General features: G+C 40.5%; 1 protein-coding gene across 1 annotated transcript in view; it reads right to left on the bottom strand.

Moving 5' to 3' along the window:
- LOC133114205 (beta-1,4 N-acetylgalactosaminyltransferase 2-like) overlaps nt 1–19250 on the bottom strand; it is a 50876-nt gene extending 31626 nt beyond the window's left edge. The window contains exons 1-6 of the mRNA XM_061223374.1: nt 19150–19250; nt 15007–15156; nt 14648–14754; nt 10488–10525; nt 634–814; nt 303–389 (exon numbers count right to left, since the gene is read on the bottom strand). Coding sequence (XP_061079358.1) covers nt 303–389; nt 634–814; nt 10488–10525; nt 14648–14754; nt 15007–15156; nt 19150–19250 — 664 coding nt within the window. The remainder of the gene's footprint in view (nt 1–302; nt 390–633; nt 815–10487; nt 10526–14647; nt 14755–15006; nt 15157–19149) is intronic.
- Nucleotides 19251–25411: the final 6161 nt, after the last annotated feature.

Genomic DNA, 25411 nt, shown 5'->3' with positions numbered 1-25411 from the left:
ATGTGATGGTGCACGTTCTCATTCCAATACAAACAACCACAGAAACAATGTGATGGTGCAAGTTCACATTCTAATACAACTAACCACAGAAAGAACGTGATGGTACAAGTTCTCCTTCCAATACAACCAGCCACAGAAAGAATGTGATGGTGCACGTTCTCATTCCAATACAACTATCCGCAGAAACAATGTGATGGTGCAAGTTCTCATTCCAAGACCACCAACTACAGAAAGAATATTGAGCTGCCAGCTGGCCAGTAGATTTCTACAAATACATTTGATTAAAAGTTCAGCAGACTCACCCTCTCCAAGGTCATACAGAACTGGTACTTTAGGCTGCCGGATCGCCACAGGGAAGATGGCCTTGTGCCGCCCAAACGTGAAGTGTACTGGTAAAGGAAACACATGGAAAAAACAAAAATATTAATCTCAAGAAATAAGGTTGATACTTAAACATGTGTTCTGCTTAATCATTGGTTGCAAACCCAGTGCATTGGTCCAACTGCAAATGGTATACTCCAAAGTTTTTTGGCATATAATGTGGAAATATCTAACCCTGTGATTTCAGAGCTCATTACATGCCATAAAGCAAGTAATGAGAGAAAAGGGACAGTGCTCAAGAGAGTGGCTTACCCAGGTCTCCAGACTTGATGCTGTACACAGTGCTTCTGTAGGAGACCCGACCCAGCAGGTCATTGAGAGACTGCAGGCTGGAGGCAGAAATGGAGAGCACCTTCTCACCCTGCCCCTTCACTTTGCCCTTTTCCTGAAGACTTTCCACTGCCAGGACCCCACTGCTCACACTCAGTGTCACCTGCACGTAGAGTCAGGAGTCCACAGTTACACAAAACAAGTGACTTACCGGTTTTCCTCAAGTTATGAACCTTCCGATTCTCAGTTGGGTAAAGTGTTCTGAATCCATGCTGTAACAAACCAGTTCAGTTATTCCCTGCAGTCAGGTGAGGGAGGATTCCGAGAAATACCTGACAATAAAAATCCGTCAGGTACACGTCAGGCATCTCACTTTTGGACTTTTGGTATCTATGATGCTGCACTAACCAGGCTTGAACAGTTTGGATTGAAGGAGAAGAAAGAACGTAAAAAATTTTTTTTTTTTTAAACGTGATTCAGAAGACTGTATCCATGGCTTGTACACAGGTGTCCACCTTTGGCTGCAAGCAGGAGGCAGCCGTGGGCCTTGATGCTAGGGGCACATAATACAGGTTGAAATACGGACTCTCAATGCAGCTTTTTTTCTTTGCTGTCTTCATGTGAAAAATTAAATCCAGACACCTCCTCGAAGGCCTTTAGAATCCTGATTGAATCCCTCTGCTATCAAAATTAACAGGGGTCTGACTTTCAGCTATTAGACTAATTAGCCAATCATATTTTGATTTGTAGGTGGGTGGGAGTATTCATTCACACTTTTGCAGTGTCACAGTGCTTGACTGCTGCGACACAGTGTTTGAACCCGCAGATTCTCTGCACTGGAGCAGCAGTTGTGTACACTGCACAGTATGTTCGTTTTGAGTATACAAGGCCATGTTAAAATTGTATACTATTTTATTTTTGAAAGCATTCTTATTTTACATGATTTTTTCACACCTGCCTAAAACTTTTGCACAGTACCGTACACTGTATATTAGGTGATCGAGTGATCCAGATTGTTCGCGATCTCGTAAATAGGTTTACGTGCAAATCTATATTCACGGATTACTTAAGGGAAAATGCAATACTTAAGGGTGTTTTTGAGGGTTTCCAACATTTCACTTCAGGAAAGCCTTAAGAGACACTTAAGGGTTTGTTGTGCAATTCTCTTAAATGTAAGGGAAACGTAATAATAATAATAATAATGCATTTTATTTATAGTGCACTTTACATTTGGAGACCAAATCTCAAAGTGCTACAGGGTAAGAACAGGGAATAAAACACCCAATGGCATGTATAAAAAATAAAAACTAAGAAAAGGCTTTAGTAAAGAGGTAGGTTTTTAGCCCTCTTTTAAAAGCATCAGTGGTCTGCGGTGCTCTCAGGTAATCAGGGAGGGCATTCCACAGGCGGGGAGCAGCCGAGCAGAAGGCTCGGTCGCCCATGGTGCAGAGCTTGGTCTTGTGAGGACGGAGGCGGTTGGTGTTGGCAGAGCGAAGGTTTCGAGTGGAGGGTTCTGGGGTAAGTAGTTCTTTGAGATAGGGGGGGGCATTTCCATAGATGCACTGATGGGTCAGAAGGGATATTTTGTATTCAGTCCGGGAGGTGATGGGGAGCCAGTGAAGTGAGTGGAGGATCGGTGTGATGTGGTCGTACTTACGCACTCTCATCAGGATCCTAGCAGCGCTGTTCTGGATATATTGGAGCCTCAGGAGGCTCTTGCTAGGGATCCCGATGAGAAGTGCGTTACAGTAATCCAGCCTGGAGGAGACAAAGGCGTGGACAAGTTTTTCTGCATCTGGGAGGGTGAGTGTGGGACGGAGTTTAGCAATGTTCCTGAGGTGGAAAAAGGAGGTTTTGCACAGGTGTTTAATGTGGGCCTCAAAGTTTAGGTGGGGGTCAATTTTCACACCCAGGTTGGTGACTATGGATGAGAGGGGAAGGACTTGACCGGAGAAAGAGATGCTGGTAATGGAGGATGAATGAATCTGATGGGGGGTGCCAATTAGGATGGCCTCGGTTTTGGAGCTGTTGAGTTGTAGGAAGTTAGATTTCATCCACGCCTTTATCTCCTCCAGGCAGGTAGTGAGTGTGGATGATGGAGATGGTGACGGCGGAGCTGCAGAGGGGGGTGAGTCAGTCTTAAGGTACAGTTGTGTGTCATCAGCATAGCAATGGAAGGAAATTCCATACTGGCTGATGACACGGCCGAGGGGGAGCAGGTAGAGGGTGAAGAGGACGGGGCCGAGGACGGATCCTTGGGGGACACCACAGGTGACAGGATGGGACCGGGATTTTTTCCCTCCCAAAGAGACGTACTCGGTTCTGTCGGAGAGGTATGATTTGAACCAATTCAGAGCAAAGTCAGAGAGGCCGATGGAGTGTAGCCGGTTAAGGAGGATGTGATGGTCAATGGTGTCAAATGCTGCGGTTAGGTCAAGCAGGATGAGGAGTGAAGGGGAGCCAGCATCAGCCGCCATCAACAGGTCATTAGTGACCCTGACTAGTGCTGTTTCAGTGCTATGGGCGGTGCGGAAGCCAGACTGGAACTTCTCTGCAATGTTATGGAGTTGGAGATGGTCCTGGAGCTGTGCAGCTACCACTTTTTCCAGGACCTTGGAAAGGAAAGGGAGGTTGGAAATTGGTCTGTAATTGGCAAGGACTGCTGAGTCCAAGGTGGGTTTTTTGAGGAGGGGTGTAATGATGGCAGTTTTTAGAACAGAGGGAACGTGGCCAGACTGGAGGGAAAGGTTTATGGTTTTGGTGATCAGGGGACTTATGGCACAAATGCTTGATTTAACCAGAGCGGTGGGAACGGGGTCCAGGGCGCAGGTGGAGGATTTCATCGTATTGATGATGTCCTCAACCTCTCGCTGTGTGATGTTGGAGAAAGAGAGAAACCTTAAGGGGAAATTACACTTAAGGTGTTTTATGCAACTGGGCACAGGGCCTATTTGATCATCTGTTTTGTTTTGTTTCCAACTAAATTATCCAGATCTGTTCTCATACTCAGAAGTGGGTGTGACATAACTTGGAAGTGGTTTAAACAGTCCCCCATACTACATCGCGATTTGCAGTAAAGTGCATTGTAAAGCCAAGACTTTCACCTGAAGCACAACTATTACAATTTTGCACTCAGTTATGCAGGTAAATCTCTATTAAATCTGGTTAAACTTTTAAATCTGGTTAAAGCCGCTGGCTTAGGTGGAGGGGAGGTCAGACCAATAATTGAAATAAGGAGAGCCACAGTCAAGCATAAAATTCAAAGAAAGGCAGATTTGTGTAGGTGAGGGATTAATGCAACATAAATCCTTATTAGCTTCGCTCAGCCTAGAGAGAGAGAGCAGAGGAGAGAGGGTGAGAGTTAATGTGGGGTGTCTAGGCCAGGCTCTCTGGCCTTCTTTTAGCCCTAGTCCAGGCTTGGTCTCCAGCTCTTCCTCCACTGTCCTTTAGACTGCCAAACAATCTATGATATGAATCTTCTGCTGTACTTGAATTCACCCTGTCCACACAATCTTCAATGCCAGTAAATTCAAATATTCGGTTCACATAATCTTCACTCCAATAATTATTTCACACACACTCTTCAGCAGATTACTCATGCCCCGGGTTTTTAGCTCAGTTTCGTCCAGAGGTAGTGGAGAGCTGCTTCTTCTCCTGTGTCTCCTCTCTTCGCCAGTTTTCCTCTGTTTCAGAGCACTCAGCATTGGGCCTTCTCAATTAACAGATTGCAGCTGACCTGTTGCTGCTTGCTCAGGCTGTTAGCAGGTAATTAGGGAAATACTTGCCCTCAATTAGCTTCCCCAGTAGCCTGCGCTGCGGGAAGGGTCTCTGACCGTGCTGCTGAAGGCGGCTCTGATGCCTATCCCACTCTGCCAGAGGCACTGGGGTGCCACAGTACGTGCGTGAATTTTACAATTTTACAATTCTACAAGGAACAGTTTTGGCTGAGCCGTATAAGTCTGCCCGGCTTTATCAGCAGCACTAACTGCGTTGTCATTGAATTTCAAATGTCAGTTTTGGTATTAATAATAGTCTACAAGGGAGTTTTTTTAATTTTTTTAAATGAACACAAATGAGAGAGCTGTGTACTGTGTGTGTGTGTGTGTGCATGCATGCGTGTGTGTGTCTATATATGTCACTGTATGCGCAAGGCTCAAGCTGAGGTAGGATAATGATCAGTGGCGGCTGGTGGTCATTTTCCTGGGTGGGGCACCATACAATCTACAACTCTGGCCAACAGATATACAACAAAATAAAGATGTATAAACGGGCAAAAAAAAGAATCACAAACCATCAAATTGTTCTCACAAAGATAATACACAGACCTGTTCCCTCAAATGAGGAAGTAGTTCATGATGTTCATGAGGAAGTAATGATGTTACATCATACCATACCTGGGTAAATAAAGCTATTTGCATTTAAAAATGCATTCTGGTGAATGGTTTTTGTCAGGTTCTGTGTTTTCTGTTTTCATCCTTAGTGTTTCTGTTTATTTTTACCCTCTGTGCACACCCTAGCCTGTATGTCAGTTCATTCATTCCCTGTCATTTGTTTCACCTGTCTCTCACTTCCTGATTGTTTCCCACACCTGGTTGTCATTTCCCTCTCGTTACTGGTGTATGAAAACCCCTGTTTGCGCAGTTCGCTGCCTAACACTAGTTACGTGTCCCGATTTCAGATTGATTTCCATTATTACCTGTTTTGTCTCAGACTTCTGCCTCTTGATTTATCCTTCTGTTCTGCTTCGACCCATAATTTTTTGACCGTGTTTGGCTTATTGTCTTTTGTTTCTGGATTCTGTTTTTGTTTGGCTTGCTTGTTTGTTATCGACCCTTTGCCTGTGACTTCGACTTCGTATTGGATTATCCCTGACATATCTGTTTGCTGGTGTTCCGACCCATTACCTTGACTATCGTTTATGAACTGCCTGACCTCTGTTATTACGGATTACTGGTTATCGACCCTTGCCTGGTTATTCGGCTGCCAAGAAAATAAAGATTTGAAAGCTTACTCCTGTGGTCTCGCTACTGGGTTTTTGTTCTGGTCCCTGGCAGGTTTTGTGAAGTACATTAACATTACATTGAGATATTAGCCAGCTCTCTTAATGTGTTGGTAGTTTGCTAATGTTATGTGACATCCTGAAATGGTGGTTTGTAAACAAAAAACTCTCAATTGGCTATAATATTTCCCTATATTGGCTATCACCATTACAAAATAGAGAAGCTGGCTATGTTTGCTAAATTGTGTTATTTGTGTAGTGTGGGGTCCAAGACAATTATGGCATTTAAAAACTTTTCTGAAACTGCGAACAGGCAGTTACAACACTGGTGTGACAATGTAAGGTGGACCGGGAATTACGAATAAGAAATTGCAAATAAGAAACCAATCTATGCCTAAAACCTTTAATTTAACAAAGATAAAAAAGAATCAAAACCAAACTTACTCATCTGGCAAGCTTCTCTATTTTGAGCAGAACATAACCAACATATGCAACCACAGCAACATGTTGAAATAGTAGCCACCTTATTGGCTTGAAGTAAAAGTATTTTGAGCGTGAATTTCCCAGAAATATTAACGACCCCTGCTTATATTTTAATCTTTGGTACAAGTCCAAGACCGCCCTCTTGTTTTTAGAAGTTTGCATCCACATGCAGTATCCTGCAGGCTAAGGAGTAAACTAAATAACTGTCTGGCTAGCTAGCCAAGGAAATACACACAGTATGGTGCATTTTAAAAGAATTCAATAACTAAACGGCATCGCTAGTTAATATTTACAAATACACATAGTAAATTTACTCAGTTTATAGGGGAGCAGCATGAAGCCAGAAATGCTTGCAATGCAGCTGTAGCAATCTTCACTTTTTTTATTTTGGATAGTTTTAAAAAGGAGATGTCCACTCATAAGGCATTGGTTTTCTATCCCGCCTTTAAGCACATTGCTCTTGTCATGTTTGTATTTGAACTACGTTTTACATCATCGACTTTACAGTTACCTTTTAGGCTACACAAAATATTAAAATAGTGTGCTGATGGAAGGACTTGCAAATCCAGTTATTTTATTCTTCTGTTGTTTTTTCACTATCTCCTTTTCTCTGAGGAGGGCGGGACAGGAAAGGAGGGTGGAAGATGAGTGCTGCCACTGGTCGCTGTCCTAGTAAAGGCAGTGGGTGGGAATAGAATGCCTGTTGGCCAGGGGCACTAAAATGTGCACCCTGCCAGGTTTCTGACAGCAGCCAATCAAGTGGCACAAAAACGTCACCCAACAGAGAAAATACTAGGGGTGAGCGAGTAGTGCATTACTCGTATCCGTTTCCGTATACGAGTAAACCCATTCAACTATCTGTTACTCATTATTCATACTCGGAAGTGGGCGTGACGTAACCAGGAAGTGATTTCGTTTAAACAGTCCCCTTACTACATTGCGATTTGCAGGATATTGAAGACTTTCACCTGAAGCACAACTACTACAGTTTTGCACTCTGCTATGCAGGTAAATCTCTATTAAATCCTCTTAACGTCAATTAAAAACTGAAACCGTTTATCTAAAACAATGTGCGAGGAACACTTTTCTCTGAGCCGCCTTCCCGTTCCTATCAGAACCACTATCCTTGTTGCCATCACACTTGCCTCTTTAAACACCCACATTTTCCTATTGCACTATACTCTTAAGCAACACATCACAATTTGTTACATAAAATGTGCACAAAATCGTGACCGCATCCTCCGTCCTTACGAATAACTTTTTAATCCTGGATCATTTATATCTAAAGTTAGCTCTGTACCATAGCTTGTTTGAAGCACATGACTGTGTGTTTACAACAGGTCACATCTTCCCTTTCAGATGCCAGTCTCTTGACATGCGCAAGAGAGAAGTGGGGAAAATATCAGCAGGCAGTAGTTTTACTGATCCAAGGGGGAGGAACCAGGGAGGAACTGGCCTATCACGAAATAGTGTTAACTTTATGTTACCATTTGTCACTGATGTACAGCTACTGCAGCCAATGTAAAAATAAATAAATAAACCAGGCCAATTCTCTTATCACAGATACAGTGAAAATTAGACTTACTAAATAAATTAACGTTAATGAATACTTATTATTCACACAAGAATTTCAATTGAATTGCCAGCTAGATCGCTAGACCGTTACATTGAGAAAGTTGTGCAGCTTCAGAGCAGTGGACCCAATAGCGAATACCCAATAAAATTTGGCCAGGTAAAACAGGTTGGCAAAAAATAAATGTAGAAGGCAAAACCGTTCGTAATCGATAATCCAAGCAAGGGTTCGATAACGAGGCAGACAGGCGCAGGAAAGGAAATCAAAAAGCAAAAAGGTCACAAGCAAAAGTTTGATAACAAGGTCCAGACAGGCAGGTAAACAGAAAGGAAATCCAAACAAAGTCCAAGAACAGGGAGTCAAACAGACCAAAAGGAGAATCCAAAAGGCCGTTAGATGTTAGATGTATATGGAACAGGTCAGACCACAGGAAAATCAGACAGAATAAACGCTGGAGAGAATAGCAGGAGCACATTACAATCCTGCAACGAGTAGACAGAACAGACAGGTTTAAATAGAACATATAACAAGGGAAACAAGGATCAGGTGTGCATGACAGTCAGGAAGGGAGACAAAGGTGAAACAAATGAATGAACAGAAAACAGAACTACGGTGGTCACGAAACGCTAAGGACTAAATGTTATGATCCTGATTTCTGTCTGTTAGTTACTCTGTGTTTTTGTGAATTTATTATTTTTCATATTCATGTCTGGGCGGCATGGATAGTGCAGTGGGTAGCACTGCCGCCTCACAGCAAGGAGGTCCTGGGTTCGAATCCCCCTCTGAGCAGAGTTTGCATGTTCTCCCTGTGTCTGCATGGGTTTCCTCTGGGTACTCTGGTTTCCTCCCACAGTCCAAAGACATGCAGGTTAGGCTGATTGGAGAGCATAAATTGTCCATAGGTATGAGTGTGTGAGTGAATGGTGTGTGTGCCCTGCAATGGACTGGCGATCTGTCCAGGGTGTATTCCTGCCTTTTGCGCAATGTATGCTGGGATGGGCTCCAGCCACCCTGCAAACCTGTTCAGGATAAGTGGGTTCAGATAATGGATGGATGGATGGATATTCATGTCTGGTTTTCTGTTTACATTCATTAGTCTTTGCACTCGTCTTCCCCTGTGATGTCTGTGGTTTTATGTTGTTCAGAGCCCGAATCACTTACCCGTCTTCGTGATTCAATATTCAGGTGGTTTCAGAATTTTCTGGTTTCCCACAATTCCTTCTCAGTCTTGCTTGTCTTACTTCCTGCTTTCTCTCTATTTCATTTCATGTTTGTAGACAGTGCATCCGGAAAGTATTCACAGCGCTTCACTTTTCCCACATTTTGTTATGTTACAGCCTTATTGCAAAATGGAATAAATTCGTTTTTTTCCTCAAAATTCTACACACAACACACCATAATGACAACATGAAAGAAGTTTTTTTGAAATTTTTGCAAATTTATTAAAAATAAAAAACTAAGAAATCACATGTACCTAAGTATTCACAGCCTTTGCCATGAAGCTCAAAATTTGGCTCAGGTGCATCCTGTTTCCACTGATCAACCCTGATATGTTTCTATAGCTTAATTGGAGTCCACCTGTGGTAAATTCAGTTGATTGGACATGATTTAGAAAGGCACATACTTAGGTACATGTGATTTCTTAGTTTTTTATTTTTAATAAATTAGCAAAAATTTCTTTCATGGTGTCATTATGGGGTGTTGTGTGTAGAATTTCAAGGAAAAAAATGAATTTATTCCATTTTGGAATAAGGCTGTAACATAACAAAATGTGGGAAAAGTGAAGCGCTGTGAATACTTTCCGGATGCACTGTAATAATCCCACCTAACATAGAATTTGTACAGTACTAATTATTTGTAATTTAATAACGTGACTAATTCTACCTCTACTTCAATATTGCTTGCCTTGATTCAGCGAAATATTTGCACCTGCTCTCCCCCATCACTACCTTAACTCTGTGCAATTGTCTACTCCCTATTCTGGAGCCGTTTGTATTACAGGTGGGTCGTTGTGAATCCAGTCCACATTTTGTGCCTCCCTTGTCATTGTATTAATTACCCGGTCATGTTTCTCACCTGATGTTTATTTGTTAGCTCATCCTCACTCCCTTGCCCTGCCAAGTTTGTCTCATCCCTCTGTGTATTTAAACCCTGGTCTCAGTTGTATTCTTTGTCAGAACGTTAATCTACATACTCAGCTGATTAGCTGATTACTTGTAAGCCTGTTTCTTAGACATTCTTGAGACTTTGACTGTTTTCCGAGTTTGCCTAGCGCCTTTGATTTGTTTGCATTTATTGTTTTGGTTTTTGATCTACATTCGGCCTTGCTTTGCCCTGTTGCCTTTCGGCAACTCTGGAATTTTGACCTTGTGCTGTTTACTCACTATTCTTTTTCAACTCGATTTGGCACTGTGTTCTCTGATTACCTGACTTTTGCTATTGGACTGAATAAACAATGATTTCTGAATATCCCCTGGTCTGCATTTGGGTCTCCTGAACAGTACATAACTAATCATTACTGTGGTCCCTGGGTTTCATACTGAATAAGTAAACATTACTAACCATTACTGTCATCCCTAGTTTTTGGACTGAATAAGTAAACATTACTAACGTTTACTGTGGTCCCATGTCCTTCGGTTCTGCCCCTCGCAGTCACATCCTGCCAAGAAGAAACAAGAGACGACAATGCATCCCATTTACAAACTGTCCACCAAGCAGAAGTCTGTCCCACCACCAGATTTCAAGTGAAGTGTGAGCTGAAGTGAATTTATTTCCACTAACCTGGTCATTTTGTGTTTGTAAAGTATGTACACTTAAACCTGTAACACAAATTGTACAATAAAAACAGTAATTATTTAACAAAATTCTGAGGACAATCTCCTTAAAAAATGCTGTCAAACATTATACTCTGTCAATAAATATAAAATAAATATTAATATTAATATAATTGTAATTACATCCGTCACCCCCTGCATGGAGACCACAAACCTTTTTTTTTAGGATAACATACGACACAAATTTTATAGAAAAAATGAAGAATAGGGTATACAGATCCATATTAGATGATCTTTGTACGAATTACAGCATTACTACAGGAAGAAATAGTAGATGGTCAGCATAAATTTTGCAGTACTTGACAGGGGTTGCGTGGTGTGTTAATATTGTCAAGGAATGGACCTGAGGGTATGAGGGGTGTAACCATGGTTATGCCTGTAACCAGAACTTCTAGTACCTGTCGCATGTCCTTTGCATTCAGCTAAGATGATTCTGTATGTTTCAGAATTAATTTTGCTTCTGCTATCAGCAGTTACATCATCAATGAAGACAAGTACATGCCCAATCCACTCCCCCCACCACTAGGTTTCACAGATGAGGGCAGGGTGCTTTGGACCATGGGCAGTTCCTTTTGTCCTCCACACAATGCTATCATTCTAATAAAAGTGAATGATGGTCTTTTCAGGTATATACAAACTGTAGCCGGGCTATATCCTGCTGCTGTGTAGTGTAAGCTTCTTTTAAGTCCCTAGACCCATCTCAAGGCACCCAGTCCACTGTATCCTGACAGTGTCCTACAGTATCCAACCCCCCCCCCCCCCCCCCAATGCAATGCTCCACAGCATGTATTCAAGAAACCCACTAATCAGTAACTGAACACAGGGAACTGAAAAGGGAATGGGTGGACCAGGTATGTAGTGCTTCCTGTTTTAAAGAAAAGAAGAGAGGAGTGGCCATTTTATTTATTTTATTTATAAATCTGTATTTTCTGCCAAAGAAAAGTAAATAGCAGATGACGAGGGTAGGATATGTCATGGTCATGGGGTCAATTGGAGGAATATATCTAACTTATATATATGATATATATGCACCAAATGAGGACTTCCCTAATTTCTTTAAACACATAGCTTCACTTTTGGCTGGTAATGCTAAATGAATTATTGTTATGGCAGGAGATTTTAACTGTGTAATAAACTCAAAATTAGACAAACTCCCTGCAGATAGTGGTCCCATCTCCAAAAAATCTAGATCATTGATTGCATTGATAAAAGAATTTGGACTTATAGATGCGTGCCGTTTCCATCACCACAGGCAGAAAGATTTTACTTTCAGGTCGGGGGTCCAGGAGAGCATAGGTCGAGAACTGAAATGTTATTTTGATCTTTATAAGAATGTGTATAAGGAGTGTTTATAAGGAGTGTTTCACCATCAATTTTATGGGATGCAGCAAAATCTGTAATGAGAGGTAAAATTATTTCATTGTCATCAGCTTTAAAGAAACAACGACTTGAAAAACAAATGAAATTAAAACATTACAAAGAAAACATAAACAGTTTAATGACAAGGAAAATTGTAGACAAAAACTAGATGAATTGTTGACGTAAAAAGCTGAAGGGGCCCTTAGATTTACTAGTCGTACTTATTATGAGATGGGAAACAGGGGAAGCAAGCTGTTGGAATTTCAGCTCTGCAAAATACAGCCAAACTCAGTGGTAATTCTACCACAATAAATGTTTTATGCCTTTTCAGTGTTTTGGGTTGCCTTAAAAAGACCTGTTTCGTTATTTTCAAATAAGGCATTATGTCATGATGGGAAGTGGGAAGCAAGGGGACCTCAAACGGGTATGGAACGGTAATTTTTGAAATATTTTGAAAGAAATTTGAAGGAAAGAAAATATATATCTAATATCTTAAGACATTATAAGAAGATGATTCAGGAGATACCTTTCATATTAAAGAAAAATATGAGTGGGAAGCTAATGTGATAATAGAGGATGAAGAATGGGAGGAAAGCCACTTAAGTAGCCAAAAGACCACAAATAGTCCTATGTGGAGAGAGTTTGAATGGAAAGTTAAGGTGATGTATTTTAGAACCTCTCAGGTGTTGTCAGGGTTTGCTGGCGGTTCCTCGCCATTATGCTGGAGAGGATGTGGAATGATTGGGGATCATACACACATGTTTTGGGACTGTCCAAAACTGCAGAAATATTGGGAGAATATAAAAGGGAGATAACAGCCATTCTGAATATTGATTTGCCTTTGAATCCACTTTATTTTATGTTGGGATGTTTACCAAAAGGTCTACTCTATGGAGATAATTAGTAGTCCCCACTCCCCTTGTTTTATGCTGAGTCTTTGTCTTCCCCATGAGACTGTCAGCTCCCTGTGTCTCCTGAGTAATTTTCTCCTCTCCAGTCCCTCCAGTGCTCTTTGTTCGCTCCTTGTGTCTTGTTTCTGACCCCATTCCTGCCTCCTCCTTTCTGCATTTGTCGGGTTTTCACTTCAACACTAACAAAGCCAAAGCTTCAGATCTCATTGAGCTACTTAGTAGGTATTAGTAGAATCAGGTGTGCCAAATTAGGGTTGAAGTGAAAACCTACAGGATGGTAGATCTCCAGGAACAGGTTTTGGCAGCCCTGTTATAGAACAACACATACACACCGCTCTGGGCACTGTAATTGGAAGTCACCAGTACCGATTGCCTGAGCACAAAAAAAAGTAGTTCAGGAAGAACTGGGCAAGATGCTGGAGAAGGAGGTAATCGAGGAATCGCATAGGGATTCATGCTTCTTCCCAAGCCCGATGGGTAAACGCAGATGAACTGCTGGATCGGTTGGGCACTGCTCATTTTTTCCGACACTGGATTTAACGAAGGGCTACTGCCAGATTCCCTTGTCTCCAGAGTCCAAGGAAAAATCTGTGTTTTCCACGATTCATTATGCCGTAGTTCGGGTTATATGGTGCTCCAGCGACCTTCCAGCATCTGATGAACAGGTCGTTAAGACTGCATGCTACCTACGCCGCTGCATATCTGGATGACATTATCATCCACAGTATTGACTGGCAACAGCATATGTAGCATCTGCAGCATCTGCGAGCTGTCCTGAGGACGCTGTGAAGGGGGCAGTCCAGGGATGTTTGCAATTGGATGGAGGGAAGTACGATGCCAGGGGTTCCTCTTGGGACAGGGACAGATCAGTCGCCTGGCCGATAAAATGGAAAATGGTAAATGGTTGGCATTTATATAGCGCCTTCATCCAAAGCGCTGTCCTATTGATGCTTCTCATTCACCCGTTCATACACACACTCACACACCAACAGTGACTGGCTGCCATGCAAAGCACCAACCAGCTCCTGTGACCTACGGTTATTTCAGCATGTCCCCAACCCAAGTCCAAAACACATGTGAGATCATTCCTGGGGCGAGCAAATTACTATTGCCGGCTCATTCTGGATTATTCTAGTCCCGCTAGCCCCTTGACTGATCTCACTTGAAAGGGAGCCACAGATCCGGTCCAGTGGACGGAGCAGATCGGGTCCAGTGGACGGAGCAGTGCCTGGTGGCATTTAAAGCGTGCTTGTGTGGCCATCCTCTTTTGATTATCCCGACTGACTGTAAACCTCTCCTCCTGCAGACCAATGCCTCGAGTAGAGGACTGGGAGAGGGATTGTCCCAGGAGGTGGAGGGGGAAGAGCGACCAGTACTCTCCATCAGCTGGTAGCTCAGCCCCAGGGAGAGTACCATTGAGAAGGAGTGTCTCGTCATAAAATGGTCGCTGCTGACTCTCTGGGACTCCCTCCTGGGGAAACACATTGTCCTCTATTCGAATCATGTCCTGCTCCAGTGGCTGCACCCAATGAAGGAGACCAAAGCCAGCCCCTCCAGCCATTCCACTTTCGAGTAAGCCACTGGACGGGATCAGCAAACGCTTGTACCGATTTACAAGGGGGTCAGCCTTGGCTGCATTCTGATGAAATTCTCAGCTCTTAAAGTCTAAATTGTCAAAAGATGCATTTTGAAAGTTCCCTCTTGTTTTGATCTTGTATATCCTATATTCCAATTAAATAATACAGAACAATATCCTTCAATATTTAATATTTTCTAATAAAATGACATTACTCATCTGCTGGCTAAAAGATTAGGCTAAAATAATAGGCTACAATACCTGGAATTATGCCCTTTTTGAGAGGACTGACAATGAATCCTTGGATTGGATATTGCAGAGGGGAATTTGGTGGGGCCAACAGAAGCTCATCTAGTATTGTCCTTTTTCTGTTGAAAAAACAGAAAGCAATCAAGTGCACATACAATCAACTACATCCATGATTTGCAGATGTTTCGTTGAAGTGGGGCTTTCACTGCATGGATAGGCTTGCGATAGCATTTTACAATAACTAGAACTAAAACAGTGGAAACTGGTCTAATTCCAATTTTCCAAACCCGCACCATTTCCACATAACTTTTAATTTGTGTTTCATTTCACTCCATCCACTCCATCCAGTGTTCATCCAAGTGTGACCTCACCTGAGGTGGTCCTTTTCATACTCTTCAGCTCTCCGTTTAACAATTTCACTGTATTTATCCTTCTTCACAAATTTTTTTAAATCAAACCCGGACTTGGGACAGCTACATGATTTTTGCTGACGAGTGACATTAGGCATGGGATTGTAGGTCCTGCACAAAAAAAAAAAAAAGGATTTGCATTAACATAACGCCAGGCAGAAACTTGAATTATTTGCCAGCCACTGTCCTGGTATTCCTCAGAGCACCACTTTGTTTGCACATGCAGAGCTGTGAAAGTATATAACCCATCCCAATTTTCTCAATTATTGAATATTTGTCACAGAAGACCCTGATCACCCCTGTGAAAAATGAATTACCTGCTTCCTGATTATCTCTATTATTCCATAGTTGTCACACTGAATGGTTTCAGATCTTTAGACAAAATGTAATAATAGACAAAGGGAGCCTGAGTGAACACAAAACACATTTTTTAAATCACAATCTTATTTATCTAATCCAAATAGTTATCATACACCCAGATCACTCCTGTGAAAAAGTAATTCCCCCGTTAAACTTATTAACTGGTTTCGGCACCATTGGCAGCAATAAGTGCGACCAAATGCTTCCTTTAATTTAACTTCAGTCGTTCACATCGCTGTGGAGGAATTTTATCTGACTCAAGGACCCTGAACTTTTTTTTGGTACCCTTTTGGGGTTTCAAAACACTACTTTAACAGTGTACAACTGGTGGCAAATCCTGTAGGCACTGTTGCAGTGTGTGGATACACCCTACAGTTTGATGTCTGTTTAGCCTATCAATTAGACAGCATAACTACACAGCACACAGTAAAATGTAAAACTATAACATAAAAATACGAGTTCAGTATAAGTATTACATAAGTCTCTGTAATAGTCGATTTAACACTTTTTATTTTGTATTGTCAGTAACTATGATTATCTCAAATGACGTGCCATCATATCTGTTCAAAGATCTGTTCTTTTGTGATAGTTTCAGAAGTTACTAACTAATAATTTTCCCATTTTTACAGTTATATGGTGAGGCGATATAACTCCAGATGTGAGCAACAGAGAGACATAAATGAAGGTGGAAAAGTGTACCATATACAATACTAACTTAATTTAGTTTGTTTTCATAATTTAACATTTTGTTTTTATTCTGCAATGAAATACTGAGAGTTGCAAAAAGGAGATACATTACATACATTTCCTGAATCATAAACTCCTTGACCATCAGTGTCCAAAAATTTAGGCTGATATGCAGAACTAATAAAGCAAAATGTAAGTAATTTACCCTGGTGTCCCTTGTTTACAAATAATCAGTCTGTTTGTCAATGGCCATTGCTTTAAAATGTTCTGTTTACAACAAAAGATTTTTTAGTCAGCAACATCTTTCACTCAATGTATCCAAGGCACGAGGCCCTCCCCGCTCTGAACCACAGATGTTTAAACAAGCATAATTAAATTAAAGTCTCTAGGTAACAGAAACAGTTTAAAGGCTTAAAAAGATCTTGGTATTAGTAACCTGTCTACAGTAAGTGTACTGGATCATATAGTTACCAAAAACAATCAGTATGGACATGGCCATTGTACATGGGTGGTGCATACATGCATGCAAACTGTCCTTTTAAATTAACGGGCTATGTTTAAACTTGTTTAAATAATAAAACATTATTTAAAATAACAACGTGAAGCTTTTTTGGGAACGTCCTACGATAGTGATAGCGGCACAGGTTCACGCTTCAGAGGACGACGAAGGTGCTGAGTATGACACTATTCAAAAAGTATTGTGAATATCCATTTTTATGACATTTTCTGAGCTGGGTTTTTTTATTTTGAAGGTCTTGAAAGTCGAGTAGAAGTGGTCACAGAAGCCACAAACACTTATTTCAAGACCGATTCTGGGGCTGATTTAACACAGAAGAGAAAGCGAGTTATGATTAATTTATTATTATTATCGGGTCCGTCTTATTTCTTAAAGAATTATTTTCATATAAAAAAAATATTTTAAAAAAGTGAAATGTCTGATTTTAAATGCATGTTTAATTATGATTTTATTTCTTTATGCTACAGAGAGCAGAATATCCGACTTGGAATCGGAAACCCTGGAATTGGACCGGGATATTCTATTGTCTGCAATCGTTCAACCAGAGGTAGCGGCTCATACCATCACCACCAGCGAAGGTAGAGACACGCCCAACATCCAGGCCAAGGTCGGCTCATACCATCACCACCAGCGAAGGTAGAGACACGCCCAACATCCAGGCCAAGGTCGGCTCATACCATTACCACCAGCGAAGGTAGAGACACGCCCAACATCCAGGCCAAGGTCGGCTCATACCATTACCACCAGCGAAGGTAGAGACACGCCCAACATCCAGGCCAAGGTCGGCTCATACCATTACCACCAGCGAAGGTAGAGACACGCCCAACATCCAGGCCAAGGTCGACTCATACCATTACCACCAGCGAAGGTAGAGACAACCCCAACATCCAGGCCAAGGTCGGCTCATACCATTACCACCAGCGAAGGTAGAGACAACCCCAACATCCAGGCCAAGGTCGGCTCATACCATTACCACCAGCGAAGGTAGAGACACGCCCAACATCCAGGCCAAGGTCGGCTCATACCATCACCACCAGCGAAGGTAGAGACACGCCCAACACTTAATGTGAGTAGGACACACGGAAATGTATAGGTTACTGTAGGTAGGCTTTGGGAAACACTGAAAATGGACATCTTCCAATCTATGCAAAAGATAATTAATATTTTATTTACATGTCTATTCCTGACTTGCCTACCACTGTCAGGACAGCAGAATCCCACCCCCTATTTCGACACAGACTAAAAACACACCTTTTCAAACTATACCTTAGTCTTCCCTCCTGATCCTCCCCCCCGCCTTTCCGATATCCCACTTGTCTAACACCCCCGGCCCAAAAAAAAAAAAAAAAAAAAATATATATATATATATATATATATATATATATTTATAGCAGTTACGATGACTGTATTTTTGTTTAGAACAGCCCTTCATGTGTATTTTACTAGTTATGGATTTGATGCTTTAACCTGTGGAAGAACCAATGCACTTGTAAGTCGCTTCGGATTAAAAGCGTCTGCCAAATGACTAAAATGTAAATGAAAATGTGTTCATGAACACCACTACATACCAACATATTTAAATAACAAAACAATGCACCCCCCGCCCCAATGAGCTTACAAGTTTTTAATTTAAAAATTTAACTTTTGAATGTATTCTCTTATGATTATCTGCTTATATAAGTAAACATATCATATAATGAAATATTAAGTGTTTATAGACAAGTAAAGCATTTTTAATCATGAAAAAACAGGGTTTTTTTAAAGACAACAGAGATATGATCAACCAAACACAAATGTCTTTTTTTTTTAGGAGTTTATAATCTTAATGTGAGTAGGACACACGGAAATGTATAGGTTACTGTAGGTAGGCTTTGGGAAACACTGAAAATGGACATCTTCCAATCTATGCAAAAGATAATTAATATTTTATTTACATGTCTATTCCTGATATTGAGAATTGAATTTTAACGAGTCAAAATAGTTCTTCTTGATATCAATAATTTTATGTTAACTAATTACAATAGGAATTCTTGATAAAGAGCCCATATTTAAAGTTTCATACTTCTGGACCCATTCCGATATATATTGAAGTAGGCCTATACATACGAAAAACATTTTCAGATACTGAAATTACTTGCACCAAATGGCTTCCCATTTTAAATTCACGTCATAAGCACAAGTATTCCTGTCCCAAACTCAAAATTGTGCTCGCTGGAATATCTGGAAATATCGCGGTCTGAATTATTGCCTACAATGCACACTACTAAAACGTCCAAGTAAAATATTTCGCTGTTTGGATTCTATTATTTGTTTTATAAATCACTCAGATTAAATCGGTTGCTTCAGACTCATGGAAGTTTTTTCTGAAGTCCAGCATAAAAAAAAACGTACCTGTAAAAAGGTGGTAATACCTTTTGTCCAGTTTCCGTGTAAAAGTAACATATTAATAATATCGTTACCGCGGAACCAATTAATATGAATTTCGTCAAACTCGGTAAAACAGACATCGTATACTCCTGTTCTGATTGGGATTATCTCACGGTCGGTACAACTGCGTCCCCGTCCGCGCGCACTCTCGCTTTCGTGCAGGAGGCCGGGAATACACGAAAAGCGTCACGCGGGCGCCAGGCGGGCGAGCCATCAGCGCTTCACTTTCGCTCCCATGTTAATGGTCGTTCGCTGTTCACAAAGCTAAATACACTCAATATCTGCATTATTACCACACATATAGACGTTGTTCAACCAACTAATCAATGTCTACTATAGAGCAGGGCTGCCCAACCTTGACCCTGGAGATCTATTGTCCGGAAGGTATTCCCTCCAATGCAAACAAACACACCTCATTCAACAGCTACAGGTGCATCCCCCCCGCACCCTACGCTCCACCAATACCCACCTCCTGCTCACCCCCACTGCACATCTCCGTTCTATGGGTGACAGGGCGTTCAGTGTAGCTGGTCCCAAACTCTGGAACTCCCTCCAACTTGCACTACGGAATATCACCTCACTGTCCACCTTCAAATCCAAGCTCAAAACTCACCCTTTCACTCTTGCTTTTCCTCCCTACTCCTAACTGACCCCTCCATCTCACTCTCGCCATGTACCATCCTATTGTTGTTTGTTGTTTTATATACTCTATTTTATTGTCTACATTTTTGTATAGTGTCTTTTAATAAGTGTACAGTGTCTGTCCCTATATGTTGTTTTATGACTGCCACTTGCCACTACTGTACAGTGTCCTTGGGTGACGTGAAAGGCGCTTGAAATAAAATAATAATAATTATTATTATTATCCAAACGTTTCACCATAAACTTGCCCTGGGGCAAAGTATCTCTCTTCCCATATACAGTACACGGTACTAATAATAACTTTGTTGGGGACAAAGTTTCAACCATTTGATTGTTTATGGCTTTAACCCATGGGAGTCGTAGCTAGACATGTAAAGTCCAAAGCCCAAATACATACAGGTTAGCTTAATTGCCCCTCTGTGTGCTCCTGCCGTTGCCCTTCACCAAGGCACTTGCCTCAGTACTGGAGTTGGCCCTGCTCGAGTAATTAGGATGGCTTGAATTAGGAATAAAAAGATAAATAAATAATGTTGATGTGCGTTCACCATTGTGTGTGGAAAAGCAGGGGGTGGGAGTGTGCCTCTGTGGTCAGGGGCACCTGGTGGTACGATTTTATGTTTTCAGAGCATTGCTACATTTGATCATTTTGATTACTTCATCCTTTACTCCTAATTGTCTGCACAGTACAACTCCTACAGCTTTGAAGCTAGACATGCCATTCCAACTCAATAATATTCACCCTGGGTCAGAGTAGATTGCTTGTGTAAAGCTTGAGTGGTCTTCCATTTCCATACACCAATCAATGGCTGATATATTCAACACTTAATTCGTTTTTTTCTGGATGTTTGCAAGTTAAAAAGGGTACAATTTGGCCACATAATGTAGACAATAGTGGCGCTATGCAAGTTTATTCATAAACTCAACATTCTAATGTCAAAATAAAAATGTGTGATTTGTTTCAGTTTGATGCTAACCTTTTTCTGGGAATCACTGTAGCCTTAACATGTAGGCTATCTATTTACCAATGAATTAAGAAATCAAATAGAAAATCGAGAAAATCGTCAGTGTCATTGGCCAGCTTCAGGAAGAATAAATAGGCTTCAAACAATGTATAATGTAGCTTTAAGTGCAGGAGTTTGGGCGCACTCGATAGATCGATAGATAAATAGGTTCATGAATGTGACATTTTCTCACTGTCATACACCATTGTACCAACCTTGTGAGCGAAACCTTGCGAAGACACAGATATATTTTTTGGACACCTACATTTTCAGATACTGAAATTACTTGGACCAAATGGCTTCCCATTTTAAATTCACGTCATAAGCACAAGTATTCCTGTCCCAAACTCAAGTTTGTGCTCGCTGGAATATCGCGGTCTGAATTCTTGCCTACAATGCACACTACTAAAACTTCCAAGTAAAATATTTCGCTGGTTGGATTCTATTATTTGTTTTATAAATCACTCAGATTAAATCGGTTGCTTCAGACTCATGTAAATCCAGCATTAAAAAAAAACTTACCTGTAAAAAGGTGCATTTTGTCCAGTTTCCGTGTAAAAGTAACATATCAATAATATCGTTACCGCGGAACCAATTAATATGAATTTCGTCAAACTCGGTAAAACAGACATCGTATACTCCTGTTCTGATTGGGATTATCTCACGGTCGGTACAACTGCGTCCCCGTCCGCGCGCCCTCTCGCTTTCGTGCAGGAGGCCGGGAATACACCAAAAGCGTCACGCGGGCGCCAGGCGGGCGAGCCATCAGCGCTTCACTTTCGCTCCCATGTTAATGGTCGTTCGCTGTTCACAAAGCTTTTCGCTTTGGTTGGAATTTGAGGCGGGCGCCACGCACATTTTCACAGAAATACACTCAATATCTGCATTATTACCACACATATAGACGTTGTTCAACCAACTAATCAATGTCTACTATTGTTATGAATAATCATATCTATTATATGCAAATTTATGTAAAAAGTGAGGCAATCAACATTGTGTATTGAATTAAGTCATATTTTATTTTCTCCCACTAAAAAATCATTAATCTATAATATTTACTTTTCCTTATTCAATTGATAATTCTGTTTTTATATACTATGTATTCATTTATTTAACATAAAAATGAATTGGAGCACCAACAGTGGAAAGTGTATGATCCCAATGTGCAGAACATCCCTTGGCTAATCCAGTGGGTGCACATTCCTGGAATGCATGACCAGATGGACTAAAACTATTTGGACCGCGTTTCCCCATAACGGTGTCTCTTAGCATTTTACGAAGACTGGAAAGGTATACCTTACTAAAGGTGTTTACTTTTCTAGGCTTGATTATTCACTCCATGCAGCGACTGCTTGACTGCGCTATGAGAGAAAGTAGTGTTCTTTATGAATGAAACACTGCAGGAATACATAATTAGATTGCATGCATCATGACTGGTTACTGATATCATTGAAAACTTACAAACTGAATTATCCAACCGTATATATCATTTTCCACTACGCCATCTAGCAATACGCCTTCTTTGGCATGTCATGTTTTATTTACATTATTTTAATATCTTTGTCATTGTGCTTTAAATGACTTTGCAATCAGGGTTGATTTGGCAGAAGTGCATTACTGCTGTAAGTCACTATTTTCTGTGATTGGCTGATGTTTTCAACAATAACCGCACCAACCAGCAAACGCACCAACACGGAAACAACATGAGCTATGGGGGAAAAAAAACAACTTCATAGCAAACAAAATGGATATATAGTTAGTATTGTTAGAGGAGGTGGCTCTGAATAAAGTAACATTATTTTCCAGTTTTAGGACTACGGTGTCCAACAAAACAAAGAAAGAACTCTGGTTAAACATTGCTTCAGCCGACTGAGAGAGTGGGAAATTGTCTGTTCATGAATATCATTTAAAAGGCAATTAGGCTACATATTCAATAAAGTGCAACATGCATTCATCGTAATGTACAATTTCATTATTTGCATGAAAGCACTCCCATTAATGTGGCATTTTAGTAATATTATTAGCCAACTACAACTCTAGAATTATTAGTGTACATTTTGCTTAACAGATTGAGATGTAACTAGGAGCTACAGTTGATTTCAGAGGCTTGCGTTCGTAACAGTGGTGGCCACTAGCGAAGTGAGCTGAAAACATCGATAAGGTATAGGAAAGGTATACGAAAGTATCACTTACAGAAGGTATACTTAGCTAAGAACGTTTCGGGAAACATGCTGAAATGTTCAGGTACAGCTTAAGGTATAACTTACGAACGATGTAGCGTTAAGAAGGCTTCGGGAAACGCAGCCCTGACCATTTTACATTACATTACATTACATTACATTACTAAAACTGGTTTAAGCAGGTGGGTTTAATGTTTGCAGCTGACTGGAGTATGTAACACACGATATATATTGATTACAGACATCTTTATATCAGTGGTCACTTTATCTTGCTTTCCAAACAAGCATATATTTTGAGGATAACTTTGTTGTATTAAAAGGTACTGATTTGAGAAGCTACAACAACTACGACTGACTCGTAGTTGTTATGTGGAATAATTGCTGCCACACACACACGCACACAGACTAACCCTGTGTAAATATCTGAATGTGTTTTTCAGCCGATCAGCTTTCGGCATCTAGCATGTGCTGTCATTAGTATCATAATATTTACATGGTCTTGGGCAGCAAGTTATAGAAAGTAAAGCGCATGCATCTCTTTCATCTCTTTATATGATTTTATATTTAATTATTTTTTTGGCCTTTCCCCTCAGTCAAGTGGGTGTTATGATAATATGCATTGACCTTTTTTATCATGTAAGAAGTGCTATTTTTCTCAGGGATATTGTTGTCATTTTGGGTCCATAACATTGGAATTCCCAAATGTTTCATGTATGTATCTTGTTTTTCTTTTGTTATTAAATCTAGCGTTTAAATTAATATACCCCATGTGCCATCTCCCTTATTTGTTGCAAACGACCAAGCCAATTTGTAACACCTGCTATTCTCTCATTTGTGTTTAGAGAATCCTCCGACTTTTGTTTTGGGTGGTTTGTGGAGTGGAGGGCTGACTTCTTCATGTCCCTTTCCGCGTTTTTTTTTCCTACATAAAAATACCTTGTGGTTACCCAACTGTAGCATATATGCTGTTATGTGCTCCCAATAAATACAATTACAAAAAAAATACTTAAAAAAAGAAACAATATGATTACGGAGATAAACCCAAAATAATGAACAACACTGTATGCTATTAATGTGTCAATGGAACCAACCAAAATCTAAGTTAATAAAAAATACATTTAACCAAAATCAAGGTTCCATAATTATTGGCACCCCTGGTTTATTACTTGTGCATCCACCTCTGGCAAGGATAACAGCATGGAATCTTTTCCGATAATACTTGACAAGGTTAAGGAACACATTTGGAAGGATTTTGGACCATATCTCTACACAGATCCTTCATATTCTTCGGTTTGCGCTTATCAACTGCCCTCCTCAGTTCAGACCACAGGTTTTCCATTGGATTGAGATCCATCACCTGAGATGGCCACTGCAGATCATGGATTTTTTTGTTTTGGAATCGTTTCTGCGTGTATTTTGAGATCTGCTTTGTGTCATTATCTTGCTGGAAAGTCCACCTACAGCCAAGTCTCAGCCTTGTGGTAGAGGCAACCAAATTGTCAGACAAAATTGCCTGATCCTTGATGGAATCCATTATCCTATTGATCTTATCTCATCCAATACCCCTGGACCTCTAGAATTAAAATAGCCCCATCACTGACCCACCAACAAATTTCACTGTGGGTATGATGCAAATCTCCTTTTATGCATTTCTTTTTCAAAACCACATATACAGATTCTGTATCTGACCGAAATGTTCAATTTGGTCAGACACAGCAATACAGATACAGATGCCAATAATTCTGGAGCCCACTGTATATTTAGTTGTATTGATGTCTTGCGTTTCAGATAGAAAATAATGGGATGACAAAATATTCATCAACTACATTCTATAATAATTTTGCAAATACATTGTTATTATATTATAGAATTATATAAATGATATAATTATCAAGGTGGCATGGATGGTACAGTGGGTAGCACTGCTGCCTCACAGCAAGGAGGTCCTGGGTTTGAATCCCGGATGGCCGGGGCCTCTCTGTGTGAAGCTTGCATGTTCTCCCTGTGTTTGCATGGGTGTGAGCGAATTACATTGTATATTGACGAGTCTGAAATAATTTTGTTAAAATTGCTATGTAGCCGCCTTGAAGGTCAGCATGATGATTCACTGGAATCAGGAATTTGTCATTTGCTATAAACAGTTGTGTTTATTGCAGTCAACAAATAAAATACATTTGTATTTTTTATATGTGGCCTTTATTGAAATGAAAGTGTAGGGTAGTCTACTTTAATTGTTTTTTTTGTTTTTTTTTACATTTTTTTATTAGCCTTCAACATAATCAGCTGTGCTGCTCATCCCACAAATGCATGATCCTTACAAATGGAACATTATCGTAAAGGATAATGAACAGGCATTCCAATGATATAAGACACAATGCTAATAACACAGAGACAACAGAGATATGATCAACCAAACACAAATGTCTTTTTTTTTAGGAGTTAATCTTAATGTGAGCACACACAAAAATGTATAGGTTATTGTAGGTCGGCTTTGGGAAACACTGAAAATGGACTTTGAACATCTTCCAATCTATGCAAAAGATAATTAA

The sequence above is a fragment of the Conger conger genome, chromosome 16 (assembly GCF_963514075.1).
Source record: "Conger conger chromosome 16, fConCon1.1, whole genome shotgun sequence".
NCBI classification, from domain to species: Eukaryota; Metazoa; Chordata; class Actinopteri; order Anguilliformes; family Congridae; genus Conger; species Conger conger.
This window is presented reverse-complemented; position numbering and strand designations above follow the sequence as displayed.